This window comes from Ctenopharyngodon idella, chromosome 23 (genome assembly GCF_019924925.1).
Source record: "Ctenopharyngodon idella isolate HZGC_01 chromosome 23, HZGC01, whole genome shotgun sequence".
NCBI lineage: Eukaryota > Metazoa > Chordata > Actinopteri > Cypriniformes > Xenocyprididae > Ctenopharyngodon > Ctenopharyngodon idella.
Window position 1 is genome coordinate 8,721,023 of NC_067242.1, and position 15,961 is coordinate 8,736,983.

The 15,961-nt window shown below is 36.4% G+C and overlaps 1 protein-coding gene across 5 annotated transcripts in view; it reads left to right on the top strand.

Annotated features, from left to right (window-relative positions):
- The window catches only part of srcin1b (SRC kinase signaling inhibitor 1b), a 75,064-nt gene that overhangs the window by 25,052 nt on the left and 34,051 nt on the right, over positions 1 to 15,961 (top strand). For all 5 annotated transcript variants that reach the window (XM_051881675.1, XM_051881674.1, XM_051881677.1 and 2 more), the window contains 2 exons: positions 2,346 to 2,369; positions 11,973 to 12,174. In XM_051881675.1, coding sequence (XP_051737635.1) covers positions 2,346 to 2,369; positions 11,973 to 12,174 — 226 coding nt within the window. The remainder of the gene's footprint in view (positions 1 to 2,345; positions 2,370 to 11,972; positions 12,175 to 15,961) is intronic.

The window sequence follows — 15,961 nt, forward strand, 5'->3', positions numbered from 1 at the left end:
AAATCGATTAATCATGATTTTTCGCATCAAACATAAACATTTGTAAACATAATGTGTGTGTGTGTGTGTGTGTGTATACACACACACACATATTTACAAACTTTTATGTTAGATGCGATTAATCAAATCGATTAATCGCGATTAATCGCATCAAACATAAAACACACACACATATTCACAAACTTTGTTAGATGCGATTAATCAAATCGATTAATCGCATCAAACATAAAAGCTTATAAATATATATTGTGTGTGTGTGTGTGTATACACAAACACACACATATATTTACAAACTTATGTTACATGCGATTAATCAAATCAATTCATCACAATCGCAGCAAACATAAACGTTTGTAAATATAAAGTGTGTGTGTGTGTATTCACAAACTTTTATGTTAGATGCGATTAATCATGATTAATCGATTTGACAGCACTAACAACAACAACAATTATTATTATTTTGAGGATCAGGAAAATTTTGACATTTTACTTCTGTATTTTGACATTCTTCAAAAAGAAACAAAATATAAAGAGAATTTTATTTTATTTTATACTATAGCAAGTTTATAAATAGTAGTCAGTTTATAATAGTAATCAATTCAATGTAATTTTATTTTTTACATTAATTTTTATTTAGTAATAATAATAATACTTCTTGGTCATCTTCCTAGTTGGAGGCCTTTTTGGAATTTTCATCGTGTAGAATAGCGTGCACAGATGAAATGTGCATGATAACATCAGGAATGTGTTTTATGAAAGTAAATAAGGTCAATTTTGACTTCACATTGAATTTAATGTATGCTAAATTGTAGTGATGTTGTAGAGGTCTGTGTCGTCATAGCAACGGTGTAGGTGGTTGTATGACATGCAAGTATAGAAGCAGGTGTGGCCTGCCGCAGTGTCTGTGTGTGTGTGTGAGAGAGAGAGAAACAGACACACACACAAGAGAATGATGTCTGTGTGGGTATGTTTGCAAACCTAAGAGAGACATAAACAATGAGAGACAGAGAAGGGGATTTGAGAGAAATGGGATGAGAGGAAGGTGGGCTTGCTTGTCATGCAGGTCAGGGTGGGTCTTCATCTAATTTCTGAGCTACTGTTACTGTAACTAAAACCCTTCTGCTGCTGTATGTGTGTTCTGATGTGTGAATTAGTGTATTAAAGCGGCTTCTAGCGTTTGCGTTATGCTCTGATGCACACACTTCTGCTGGTCGTAGCGATTAGCTAAATACTATCTCAGAGCATGGTGAGCTCCCTACCTAGACAGCATTTTAGGATATTTAAATCGAACAATTGAACGTGTCTGGGCAAAAATGTTTTGTAGGCACTTAACTGTTTTGAGATGCCACCAGTATGAGATGTCAAAAAAGCTCTTTTTATGTTGTATTTGGGCTGTGTCCGAAACCTGAAAATTGCGTATCAAGACGTGTCCAGATCCAGGGGTTGCATAACATCCCGTCACAGATGTGCGCTTCCTAACATTGTCAATGATATCCCACAATCCTGTGTGTGTGATGGTTGGTTGAAAGAATAAAACTGGTTTTAGACAGGGCGTTTAAGAAAAGTAAATGTATTTATTTACAGTTGAAAACATTAATATTTGCTTGTTTATCTCGAAAGGTCACATGATTGGTTTCAAGATCAGTAAATGTGATGTTATGTTGCCGTGGAAGCCTGAAAATCAATTTCCTTCATGCAAAAACACTGTGTTAAGTCAATGACCTTTGGTTTTTGACACAGTCAAGAACTTTTTTGACTTTTTGTGTGAAATATGAGTATGTTTAAGAATGCTTTCTAGGGACTTGTTTAGATACTGAGGTTTCCATTGGTTTTCTAAAATAATAGGCCATTGATATAGATCAAATTCTATTGGCTAATAGCACCTGTCAATCACAGTTTTTTTTTTGAAAAAAGTCTTCTGTTCACCAAGGCTGCATTTATTTGATCAAAAATACAGTAAAAACAGAATTATTGTGAAATATTATTACAATTTAAAATATATTCTTTCTATTTTAAAATGTATTTTATTCCTTTAATAGCAAAGCTGAATTTTCAGCATCATTACTCCAGTCTTCAATGTCACATGATCCTTCAGAAATCATTTGAATATTATTATCAATGCTGAACACATTTCTGCTGCTACTTTTTTTTCAGGATTCTTTGATGAATAGAAAGTTTTTATAGAAATCTTTTGTAACATTATAAATGACTTTACTGTCACTTTTGACCAATTTAATGCATTCTTTACTCCAAACTTTTGAATGCTAGTGTGTGTTTAAATGAATGTAACGATGCAGTATAACTCATTACTCTTTCCCTTCTCTGTTCCTCTCTAATTCTCTTAGCAACCACATTACTGGAGCTTCAAGGTAAGAAGTCTCTCCTTCTCCAGATGTATGTACATGCATGTTTATCTGTGTTTCTGCCTATATGTTTGTGTGGTTTAATGAAATTCAGATGCAAAACATCACAATATATGCACACAGTACAATAAAACTAAACAACGCATGACAAAAAATGGCGCTGAATGAATGAACTATATGAATACATTAGCTGGTCTATGAATGGTGAAATGCTGCTCCATCATTCCTCACTGGGAGTAACATTTAGCATTAAAGCGTGCACAATGCTTTCGGCTGGATCCCCTGTCAGTGCACACTGTGATCAAGCCAGCAGCTCTGTTGGAGCATATATTGTGGAAAGTATATGGCAAATTATTTATTTATAGACTCCATGCATTTCCTGGAAATCCACCTTCAGGATAAACTCCTCCACAAGGTTCCAGTGCACTGACTCACCTCCATTGTAAATGCAACCTACGACACCAGAGTCGTTGGGGATTTCTGCAGGTCTTCAAGATGTGAGAAGTGAGAGCAACTCTGTATCTCCTATCTTTGGCATTGAAACAATGCTGGATCTCCTCCAGACCTGAGATACACCTTTCACAGGCTCAGGGAGAGAGAAAGGACGGGTGTTAAAGAACCCTGCAGAGCATCCTGGGCCTGATTTGGTCAAGCCGTGCAGCCTTAGGCTACGTCTACACTAATACGGATGTAATATTTGAAAACACATTTTTTTGAAAACACAGGTTCTAAATAGAACTTTAAAGGGTTCTGTCAGGCACTTCACATGTAGAACCTTTTAGGGGTTCCCATCATGGGATCATTTTATGGATTTAGTTTTAAAGGGTACCTATTATGCCCCTTTTTACAAGATGTAATATAAGTCTCTGGTGTCCCCAGAATGTGTCTGTGAAGTTTCAGCTCAAAATACCCCACAGATAATTTATTATACAATGCTGTAAATGCCCATTTTTGAGTGGAAGAAAAACATGCTGCTTTTGTGCATGTATCTTTAAATGCAAATGAGCTGCTGATCCCCGCCCACTTTCCAGAAGAGGGCGGAGCTTGTACAACTCGTGCCTCAGATACTCTGCCAAAAACTAACAAAACATCTGTTTGGTTTTGATTATCATCTCTATCTTGGCCATGCGCACGTTACATTGCAGTCCTTTGTCATCATGAAAGTTATTATTTGCATGCGTTTTAAAGCCATAACATCTGATATATGGGTTTCTGAGTGCACACATCCGAAGCACGCACAAAGAAAGCTGGCTGTCAGACAGCGCGTCCTGAGAGTATCAAACTAATTTCTCTTTCGCGTCTTATTGCACTTAAACTGTCAAATACACACAAGGTTATGTCAAAAACACACAAAGTTCACAAACACAGTCAGTTATGTCTGTGAACGTAAACAACAGGGAAATATATCGCATTTGTATATTAGATCTGTGTATTAAAGTGAAAACAGCGTAATATACAGTACCTACTGCTGTATATGCTGTTAAAATGAACCAAACAACAAAAGGAAAATCACTCACTGCTCTTGCTTAAATAACTTTATTAGCTTTAATAAGAATACATTTCTTACTTGGATGCTGCTGTTAAACGCTCTGGCGAGGAGATAAACATGGCGGACTGTGTACAGCTCACTCAGGGGAGGAGCTATCCATCACCAGTTGTGGGCGGGGCTTCCCTATACTCTTATGTAAGTGTAGGAAGAAATCTGGAACTGCTCGTTTGGAGAGACTGTTTATGATTTATGGGGATTATAAAAAAAGGATTGGGTGGATTTTTACTATTATAGGCTGGTTGTTTTTTGTGAATTTTGCATAATAGGTCCCCTTTAATTAATTTTGTTTTGTTTTCATACTTTATTTAGTAGTTATTTTTAATTTTTTACTGAAAAAAATTAAAAATAACCCATTAAACATGAGTATTATGCAATTATTTAAGATATTTCTCCTTATATAGAACCTTTTTTGGCATAAAGACGTATTTATCTGATGTCATTTTGCTTCTCAAGTAAAGAATGTTTAAAAATTTGTACTGGAAAACAAGACAAAAATACTTAAATGAGAGAAATTTTTAGATCATTAGCGTTTTAGATCATACATGGAATGTCGATTGAGTGAGATATTTTGCTAAGAAAATGATAGTGCCAGAAAAATAGCATGAGGATTATATCTGACTATCTCTTGGGATCATCTTGGTGAGCTTTTATTATGTTTCACGAATGCACAGTAAGATGATTTAAGCATTTTCCGACGTTTCCGAAACTTAGTGTGGATGGAGACCATTTTGAAATGAAAAAGCCATTTCCAATTGTAAAAAGATTAATGTAGACATAGACTTAATTGTCGAATTCATCTCCCTGGAGAGCTGAATGCTTTCCTGAGATTCTTTTCAGCAAATAACTTAGCTTCAACTTTTACCTAGTCCTCTCTGTCCTTGCAGACAATGTGCTCTATATTCCTTGGATGAAAATCTTTCAGATGACGGTTGTAAGCTCTTTGACAGCTTCTGGTATGTGGAAAAGCATGGCTCGCTTTGGTTAAATTGGCCCCAGGTGTAACAATGAGCTCACGGCATGCTGGACTACAAGAGATCTGTCTACGGTACTTTCATCGCTGTTGGATTTTCTCACATGCGTATGTTAGGTCTTATTATTAATAGTGGATATCAATAATGAATAGATTTTTAAAAATTCAACATTTTATAATTAGTTGCCATTTAGACACTTCATACTGGGCAATTAAAAATGCATTTATAGCTGGGACAGTTCTGCCCTGAAGTGTGCTAGAGTAAAGTGTCTTGCTCAAGGACCCAGGGATGTTGCAGATGAGCCTGGAGAGTAACGTGTGGGTTTCGATTGCACTGTGGCGCTTATGTGCAAATGACCCGAGTTTGAGGGTCGTTTCTTGATCCTTGAATCCCTCTTCTTTAAATAGTTTCATGTTGTCCACTGTCCAATCCTGTTAAAGGTAAAAATCTCATAAAATATTTAAAAAGGACCCACTGTTAGCAGGGCTTATCTCAGCAAGTAAGATACACTACTGTTCAAAAGAGGTCGGTAAGATTTAATGTTTTGAAAGAAGTCTCTTCTGCTCACTGTAAGATTGCATTTTTTAGATCAAAAATACAGTAAAAACTCTTGAAATATTATTACAATTTAAAAGAACTGTTTTCTATTTGAATATATTTTAAAATATAATTTATTTCTTTGATCAAAGCTGAATTTTCAGCATCATTACTCCAGTCTTCAGTGTCACATGATCCTTCAGAAATCATTCTAATATAATGATTTGCTGAAATAGAAACATTTATTATTATTATCAATGTTGAAAACAGTTGTGCTGCTTCATGTTTTTGTGGAAACCATGATTAATTTTTTTTAGGGTTCTTTGATGAATAGAAATAACATAATTTATATATATATATATATATGTGCATCTCAATAAATTAGAATATCATGAAAAAGTTTTTTTTTTTAAGTAATTAATTCAATAAGTAAAACTTTATTAGACATAAAGTAAAATATTTCCAGACTTTTTTGTTTTCATTTTGAAATGCTCTTGCTGCTCATCAAAATCAAAAAATCAGTATCTCAAATTATTAGAATATTATTTAATTTCAAGTTCTATTAAATGACCAGTCTCAGGGTATAAATACTGGGTTTAGGTCAGTAATCCCAACAGCAGTCATGGGGAAGTCTGCTGACTTGACAGTTGTCCAGAAGACGATCATCAAGACCCTCTACAATGAGGGTAAGCCACAGAGGGTCACTGCTGAAAGAGCTGGCTGTTCGCAGAGTGCTGTGTCAAAGCATATTCATGGAAAGTTGACTGGAAGGAAAAAGTGTGGTAGGAAAAGGTGTACAAGTGAAAGGAATGACCAAAGGCTTGAGAAGATTTAAGAACTTAGGAGAGCTTCAAAAGGAGTGGACTGAAGCTGGAGTCAGTGCATCAAGAGCCACCGCACACAGACGTCTTCAGGAAATGGGCTACAACTGTCACACTCCACTTATCAAGCCACTTCTGAAACAAAGACAACGTCAGAAGCGTCTTACCTGGGCTAAGGAGAAAAAGAACTGGACTGTTGCTCAGTGGTCCAAAGTCCTCTTTTCAGATGAAAGTAAATTTTGCATTTCATTTGGAAATCAAGGTCCCAGAGTCTGGAGGAAGAGTGGAAAGGCACAGAAACCATGTTGCTTTAAGTCCAGTGTGAAGTTTCCATCAGTGATGATTTGAGCTCCCATGTCATCTGCTGGTGTTGGTCCACTGTGTTTTCTGAAGTCCACAATCAACGCAGCCATCTACCAGGAAATTTTAGAGCACTTCATGCTTAGTTCTGCTGACAAGCTTTATGGAGATGCTGATTTCATTTTCCAGCAGGATTTGGCACCTGCCCACACTGCCAAAGGTACCAAAAGCTGGTTCAATGACCATGGTGTTACTGTGCTTGATTGGCCAGCAAACTCGCCTGACCTGAATTCTCTATGGGGTATTGTCAAGAGGAACATGAGAGACTCCAGAGTCAGACCCAACAACCCAGATGACCTGAAGGCCGCTATTAAAGCAACCTGGGCTTCCATTACACCTGAGCAGTGCCACAGGCTGATCGCCTCCATGCCACGCTGCATTGATGCAGTTATTCATGCAAAATGAGGCCCAACCAAGTATTGAGTGCATAGAAATGAACATACTTTTCAGAAGCCTGACATTTGTTTAAAATATCCTTTTTTTTATTTATCTTATGAAGTATTCTAATTTATTGAGATAGTGAATTGGTGGGTTTTTGTTAAATGTGAGCCAAAATCACCACAATTAAAAGAACCAAAGACTTAAAGTACTTCAGTCTCTGTGCATTGAATTTATTTAATACACGAGTTCCACAATTTGAGTTGAATTACTGAAATAAATGAACTTTTCCACGACATTCTAATTTATTGAGATGCACCTGTATATGTATATATATATATATATATTTAATGTTTAAGCATTATGGGTGATAATCAGAGCGTGACAAAGTTTTTCAGTCTTTCACTCTCAGTAAATAAATAGTAAATAATGCTAAATAAATAAAGATTTGCTCTGCCGTGGAGCTTACATAAACTTAAATCATTAACTAAAATATAATTTAAAAAATCTTGATTTTATACTGTATCTATAGGCTATTTCTTATTTTGTTATTGAATCTGAGCTTTCAGCTCTTTATATTTAACCAACTCCCTACAGCTCTGTGAATCATTGCCCAAGATATCAGTCCTGGATTAACATTTTCCTCCCATGATCAATCGAGCAGCAGCCTTTGACAGAGGTGAACAATTTTGCATCCGTATGGCAGCTGAATCAATATTACACAGACTGAGTTCCTCGACTTCCCACTACATGATGTCTGTAAATCTCCATTTCCAAGAAAAGTCAAGATGTGGACCTCAGTGCAAACTCAGATCAGTATGACACACCAGTTGTAACTGTCTGTGGCGAGCTCAAATATGAGACAGCAGGCTTGTGGTGTGAGGTGAATCCCCTGAACTGCACGGAGCTGTCGCTTCAGACACACACACAGGCCTGGCAGTGAAAACAAACCGTTCAAATAAAAGAAGACTTCAGGAACGACTCATGGAAGATGCAGGCAATCGTGTCGGATTAAGAGACTAGGGAATGCCATCTCGTTAGGAGCACATGACCAAATACTCTCAAAGAAGTGTTATTATTTTACATTTTCATTTTAAAGGTACACTATGGAAATTTTTTATTTTTTTTTAATGTCAATCCCTCTTCCAAAACATGTTTTTGTCTTACTCTGATTCACTATGCTAAGCCTATTTATATTAAGTGTTTATTTTAGACCTGTCGGGATGGTACTCGCGGAAAATCAAGAAAACAAGATTCAAATGATAAGACTAAACGTTTTGAGCTATATAACAATTATTAGTTTTCTGTCTATAAATGTATCCAAACAGTTGTTCCCTTGTCTAATAAAACATATAATATATTAAAGCGTCTTTGGTGTTTCCATGGTTTCTACAAAATCAAACCGGAAATCGAGGAAAATGTGGGTATGACGTCATTGATAGGCGACGCATGGACACGGTCCGTGTCCTGGTTAAAATTGCTTTTAAACATTCTTGGAAACATCAGGGATAATGTAAGTACACAAGTCAACAAAATATATACCCTTGTTCTAGTGGTTTTTGGATATTTTAATCCAAAAATCTTACATATTGTGCCTTTAAAGCCTGATGTATCATTAATGATAGAATTTATGTATTATTTGATATGTCAGGCTTTACAGGGATAAACACTCACTTGTTTATCTCCCTCTCTGGCCACATAAACACACACCCAGACTTCTCAATCAATAAGCGCTGTCATGTTGATGCTGTCATGCTAATGAATGTTTTTATTAAAGGGAAATGAGGTTAATTCACACTTATTGTGAAGCCATTAACCTGCAGCCCATAGAGACAGATGAGCTGAGACTTTTGTATGGCAAGTCTCACTAGATTCATGTGTCCATAACTGCATTGTATTACCAAACTGTTAAATTTATTTGGTTTGTAAATAGATGTTTGAAGCTTGGAGCACATTCCTGATTACATCTCTCACTAGAACGGCATTTAAGGACTGTTAACACCCATGAAATTTGGCATAAAGGGGCACAGCTGCAAACATCTGTCCTGTCAGTCAGGACTTCACACATTCTGATTGGGTAGAATACTGATCAATCAAACCGTCTTAGCCAATCAGAGGTGCATGAATACTGTGGACAAGAAAGTTTCTTATGACTGCAAACCTTCACTGCTATGCCCAGCCACATCTCTGACATCCACATGTGCTTTACTGAGATTTAAAGAAAGCAGATATTGGTGTGAGTAGAAACATTTCCTCTTGAAAATTAGTGTGTTTAAACCTTTTTGTGAAAATTGGGTGTGTTTGCATGTAGTTTGAATCATAGTTTTGATTTTTGTCTGTTAAAGGTGTAATATGTAATATTTTTGCAGTAAAACATCCAAAAACCACTAGGCCAGTGTTATATATTTTGTTCACTTGAGTACTTACAATATCCCAAATGTTTCCAACTATTTGTAAATCGTGAGAAAATTGCAATTTTAACCAAGGCTCCGGGACGTGTGAGGAGTCGCCTGTCAATTGCGTCATACCCGCGTTAACCCTCAGTCTGCCTTGGTTTCCAGTTTTATTTTGTAGAAACCATGGAAACACCAAAGACGCTTTAATATATTACACTTTTTAATAGACAAGGCAACAACTGTTTTGATATATTTATAGACAGAAAACTAATTGTTGTTATATAGCTTAACACGTTTAGTCTTATTGTTTAAATCTAATTTTCTTGATTCTTTTGCGAGTACCATGCTTTACCATGCCTCAGAGAAAAACACTATTTTGTCAAGTAGCTAACATAGCATAATCAGATGCAGCTTTATTTTTAGTAACAGTAATACAGAATTTTCTCCATCATACAATACGTTTTAAAATGAATTGCATGCCATTTATCAACACAAGCCATCCAGCATTTAATATGATCGATCTAGCTTACTGCAGTATCTCAAACAAGTGTCTCACGGCATAATAAAAGTTCTGCTGCTCGTGAGGCGTGTGTTGCGCAATCGCTCCAGCGGCCTCGTTCAGCTCCCACAACACTCGGTCCTGCTCTGCTTCATACTACAGTAACGTTAATAATCGCATCCATGAACATGATTTCTTCCTGAGTCCTATCCCTATTCTTTTGCACCGTCCATTGAGGTGAAGACCACATGTCCCAAGATTCCGCGCTCAAACTTGGCGTCATCAAGCTACGCCTTTGTTTTGAATAGGCCTCTAGCGACCTCTAGCGGACAAAATTTTTACATATTGCACCTTTAAACTGTTTGACAATTCGGTTTATTGTTTTAATTATGAAGGTTTTGTGATTGAAAATACATTATTTTAGATTTTAAATATTTAAGATATATTTTAAATGGATTTTTCTGTTTTGATACATACACTGCCGTTCAAAAGTTTGGGGTCAATTTAATTATTTTTTTTTTTTCAAATAATTAAAGGGATAGTTCACCCAAAAATGAAAATTATCCCATGAATTACTCACCCTCAAGCCATCCTAGGTGTAAATGACTATCTTCTTTCAGACGAACACAATCTGAGTTATATTAAAATATATCCTGGCTCTTCCAAGCTTTATAATGCGAGTGAATGGGGTGCGAGATTTTGAAGCCCCCAAAAATGCATCTATCCATCATAAAAATAATCCATATGGCTCCAGGGGGTTAATAAAGGCCTTCTAAAGTGAAGTGATGGGTTTTTGTAAGAAAAATATCCATATTTTAAACTTTGTTAACTTTAATAACTAGCTTCCGGCAGATGGCCATGTGCATCGATTTGCGGCAAAAGAGTAACCTCTGACCCGACTCATGACGTATTGATAAACGTGGAAGGTCAGAGGATAGAGCAAAACAAAACACTGGTCACTAATTAGAAGTCTAAAACGAGAATTTTTAAAGAGAAACATCGGAGGATTTCGATATAAGAGAAGAGGAGCTTGAGTTTGTTGCACAGCCCTATTTGTTTGAACCGTGAGAGGTGTCTAAGCTTACAATACTCCTACATCCTACTTCATATATCGCATCAGGGTTTAAATATGGATATTCGCATCGCTTCACTTCAGAAGGCCTTTATTAACCCCCTAGAGTCATATGGATTACTTTTATGATGGATGGATGCATTTTTTGGGGCTTCAAAATCACGCCCCCCGTTCACTACCATTATAAAGCTTGGAAGAGCCAGGATATTTTTAAATATATCTTTGAGTGTGTTTGTCTAAAAGAAGAAAGTCATATACACCTAGGATGGCTTGAGGATGAGTAAAAGTTAAAGGGTTTGTTTTTGGTGAACTAACCCTTTAATACTTATATTCAGTGAGGATTGATCAAAAGTGATAGTAAAGACATTTATAATGTTACAAAAGATTTTCAATTTCAAATAAATGCTGTTCTTTTGAACTTTCTATTCATTAAAGTCTGAAAAAAAATCACAGTTTCCACAAAAATATGAAGCAGCACAACTGTTTTCAACATTGAAAATAATAATAAATGTTTCTTGAGCGGCAAATCAGCATATTAGGATGATTTCTGAAGTCTGGAGTAACGATGCTGAAAATTCAGATTTGCATCACAGGATTAAATTACATTTTAAAAGATAATTTTAAAAAAACAGTTTTTTAAAATTGTGTAAATATATATGTGCATAACAATTTGAGTGAATAGCTAAAGTGAGAAATTGTCATGAATGTGAGAATGTTTTTGTATTTGGTTTGTGCCCTTTTGGTTCAGTGACAGCAGCAGTCGAGCTGATATGATCATGTTATCAGCATGATTTGAAAATGTTTTTGCCTGCATGAGTTTCCTTTCACTACTTTAGAGCAGCTCCACACATACACACACACATCCTAATTTTCCCTAGACAGTCTTTTGCCTTCCCATCACAGAGGTTTCATTACCCTTGCAAAACTGCTACTTCTGCAACACGGTCAATTAGAGAGTGTTCCCTCCCTCCGCTCTGAGACTAACACACACTGATCCGTCTGTCTCCGTCTGTCTGTCTCCTGCAGGCCAGGACTCCACGCGGCGCTGCGGGGCTGCAGCAGCACACGCTGGGCGAGCAGGTAGGAGGGCGACTCTGTTACGCGTCTGCGGAGAGTTTGGAAAGCATGGCTGACGCTGAGCTGCCGCTGGGCTTCAGTCGCTCCAACATCCTCAGACAGAGTCTTCCACTGGCTCGATCGCCCAGCCAAGCCAAACTAAGAGCACCAGGTATGATATCCAGTGACACATATACACGTTTATGGTATTGTATTTCAGCTTTTTATGTTCGTCAACCTTTCTTACACCATTTAATTTTACGTGACCATTTTGCTCCCTCTATCTGACCTGTTGCTTGTTTGTGAAACTTTTATACTTCTGCTGTATACAGTTTTTAAAGGGTTAGTTCACCCAAAAATTAAATTTTTCAGTCATTTATTACTCATCCTTATGTCGTTCCACACCTGTAAGACCTTCGTTCATCTTCGGAACACAAATTAAGATATTTTTGATGAAATCCGATGGCTCAGTGAGGCCTCCATTGACAGCAAGATAATTAACACTTTCAGATGCCCAGAAAGCTACTAAAGACATATTTAAAACAGTTCATGTGACTACAGTGGTTCAACCTTAATGTTATGAAGTGATGAGAATACTTTTTGTGTGCCAAAAAAACAAAATAACAACTTTATTCAATGATATCTAGTGATGGGCGATTTCAAAACTTCTTCATGAAGCTTTAGGAATCTTTTGTTTCGAATTCGGAGCGTGTATCAAACTGCCAAAGTCACAAGATTTCAGTAAATGAGGCTTTGTTACGTCATAAGTGTTTCGAAATTTCATTGGTTCACCACTGGGGGGCGTGACTTTGGCAGTTTGATACACGCTCTGAACCACTGATTCGAAACAAAAGTTTCATAAGGCTTCATGAAGCAGTGTTTTGAAATCGCCCATCACTAGATATTGTTGAATAAAGTCTTTATTTTGTTTTTTTGGCGCGCAAAAAGTATTCTCGTTGATTCTTAACATTAAGGTTGAACCACTGTAGTCACATGAACTGTTTTAAATATGTCTTTAGTAGCTTTTTTGGCATCTGAAAGTGTTAATTATCTTGCTGTCAATGGAGGCCTCACTGAGCCATCGGATTTCATCAAAAATATCTTAATTTGTGCTCCAAAGATGAATGAAGGTCTTACAGGTTTGGAACGACATGAGGGTGAATAATTAATGACAGAATTTTCATTTTTGGATGAACTAACCCTTTAAATGACATCTATTTTGATTGGCTAACCTCCATATATGGTGTAGTTGACATTGTCAGTCCTCAGGAAGAACATTGATGCTAAATACTGAGGTGTAGGTGTTGTCCTTATAAAAAATACATTTTTAGGCATGGTTGTGTTTCCAGTTTGTTTTATTATGCAACACATAGACATTAATTTTATATTTCAAGCACGTTGTTTGTGCACATAATGTAATAAACATCATACAACAATAGCGAAATACAGTAGGTTCTAATTAGTCAAGACATCACGATAACAACTTTTTATCAGGCATTACTGCCTGAGTCCTGAAGGAGACCTGATTTCTGGGTGGGGGGACTTGATTTCTCATGACATCGACATTCTTTTCTTCCCTGTTGTGATGTATATTCTTTTTTTTTTTTTTTTTTTTTTTTTTTTTATGCAAACAGATAATTACAATATTTACAGAAAAGAAATTAAATGCAAAATACAAAGACCAACAAAACATACATAACCGCCAGTATGATTTGGGTATGTGTGTGTGTGTGTGTGTGTGTGTGTGTGTGTGTGTGTGTGGGAGTGGAAATATATGAATAAAGGAGCATGTAGGAAAGTACAACAGACATAACCAGAATTAAGAAAAAATATATATCAAAAAGGAGGAAACAATGATGAAGATAATAATAGTATCACACGCAAAAAATGAGGAAGGTGACAATAGCAACAGTATTAATAATAAATAATAATAATAATAATAATAATAATAATGATAAATCCAATTAATAAGAAATGACAAATAGTAATAATAGTATTAGCAGTAGTAGTAATGATAAATATTAAGAAATATACTCATTTCATCCGGAATGAGGGGGAGGTTAAAGGATCAGGAAGAGGAAAAATAAAGATAACAGTAATAGCAATAATGATAATAATATTAATAATGGTAATATTGATACAGCCATTAATAGTAATGATAATAGTAGTAGTTGCAATGGCAGTGATAATAATAATAATAATAGTATTAATAATGGTAATATTGATACAGCTATTAATAATAAGATATTATAAAGCTGCCTCTATTCCACTCATGGCCATGGCATAGGATAGACCCCCGTCAGTGTCATGTTGCAACGAGCTATCAAGGTGCGGTGCTGTGGGGCCGAGGGTCCCAAAATCCATCCCCAGCCGTCCCACACATGCCACTCTTACCCTGTCTGTGTTTTTTTTTTCTTTTTTTTTTAAAATAAATATGGCTGCTTTCATTGTTATACTCATAATATGTTTGTCAATTAGTGTATAATGCATTAAAAAAGCATGGCGTGCAGCATGGAATCAGCCCAGTGCAAAGCCTAGGCCGCCACGCCCACGCCACACTTACCCTATGTGTGTGCATTTTTTTTTTTTTTTTTTTTCCCCTTCCTGCTTTAAACTTATTTTATGTTCCAAATGAATGTGTGTGTGCACCTCATCTAATATGTGAAGCATTAAAACAGCGAGACAAGTGCTGAGCCAGCCAGAGACAAGAAATCCCAGGTGAAAGTACAAGCTGGAAGGCGAAAGCCCAAGGCCCCCGGTCCCACATCACACCCACCCACACCTAATCAAAACTGCACATGTCAGGGACTAGTATGCCACAGCCAACCAGGGTCCAGAAACAGCAAAAAAAAAAAAAAAAAAAAAAAAAAAAAAAAAAAAAAAAAAGAGGAGAGAGAGAGATTTAAATGTAATCTTATAAGTATTTTATTTATATTTGATATTAGTCGGTGTTGCTACCTCTTCCTGACCCCCCTCCCCCCAATCATGTGTGAATATTGATGGTGTACCATTGAGGATGGCTTCAGATAAAGAAGGTCGGTGGATTCATGACTGTAGGAAGTTAAAGAGAGATGACCAAGAAGGGTGTAATTCTGATGTATTATTTTGAGTGGAGGTAGACAAGTTTTCCATGGAGATGTACTCTATTAGTAAATTTTTCCAAGTTGTAATGTGTATGGTGTTCCTTGATTTCCAGTTCATGAGGATAGTTTTCTTGGCGATAGTTAGAGCCACTAGGAGTAATTGACTGTTTGTACTGCTTAAATTGATTATGGATATGTCACCTAATATACAGAGGGAGGGAGACAGTGGGATGTGACATCCCATAAGGTTGGATAGTGAGTCAGTAACGTTTTCCCAGAATTTTTTAACTGAGGTGCAATCCCAAATAGCGTGTAAATAGGTGTCTGGAGTGTTTTGTGTGCAATGTGAGCATGTTTCTGAAGAAAAACCCATTTTAAATAATTTCCGTCCAGTTAGGTGAAATCTATGAAGTACTTTATACTGTATAAGTTGTAAGTTGGCGTTTTTTGTCATGAAGTAGATATTTTTACAGATTTGTGTCCAGAAAGCGGCATTGGGAGCAATGGATAAGTCTGATTCCCATTTTGCATTGGGTAGGCTTAATGTATTGTCTGATTTGGATATTATTTTATATATTTTGGAGAGTAGTTTTTTTGGGGAGGTTATATTAATTAGCTCTGAGATTGGAGGGGGAAGATCTAGATTAATTGTCTGAGTGTCGATTTTTGATTGAATAGATGATTTGATTTGTAAATATTCCAAAAAACAATTACTCCCAATGCCGTATTTCTGGACCAAGTGGGAAAATGGTGCCAAGTTGTCATTAAGCAGGATGTGTTGAAGTTGTGTGATGCCCTTATCTACCCATGTGCGTAAGTTGAGTGGCTTCTTGTTAACCATAAAATCTGGGTTATTCCAGATCGGGGTGTATTTAG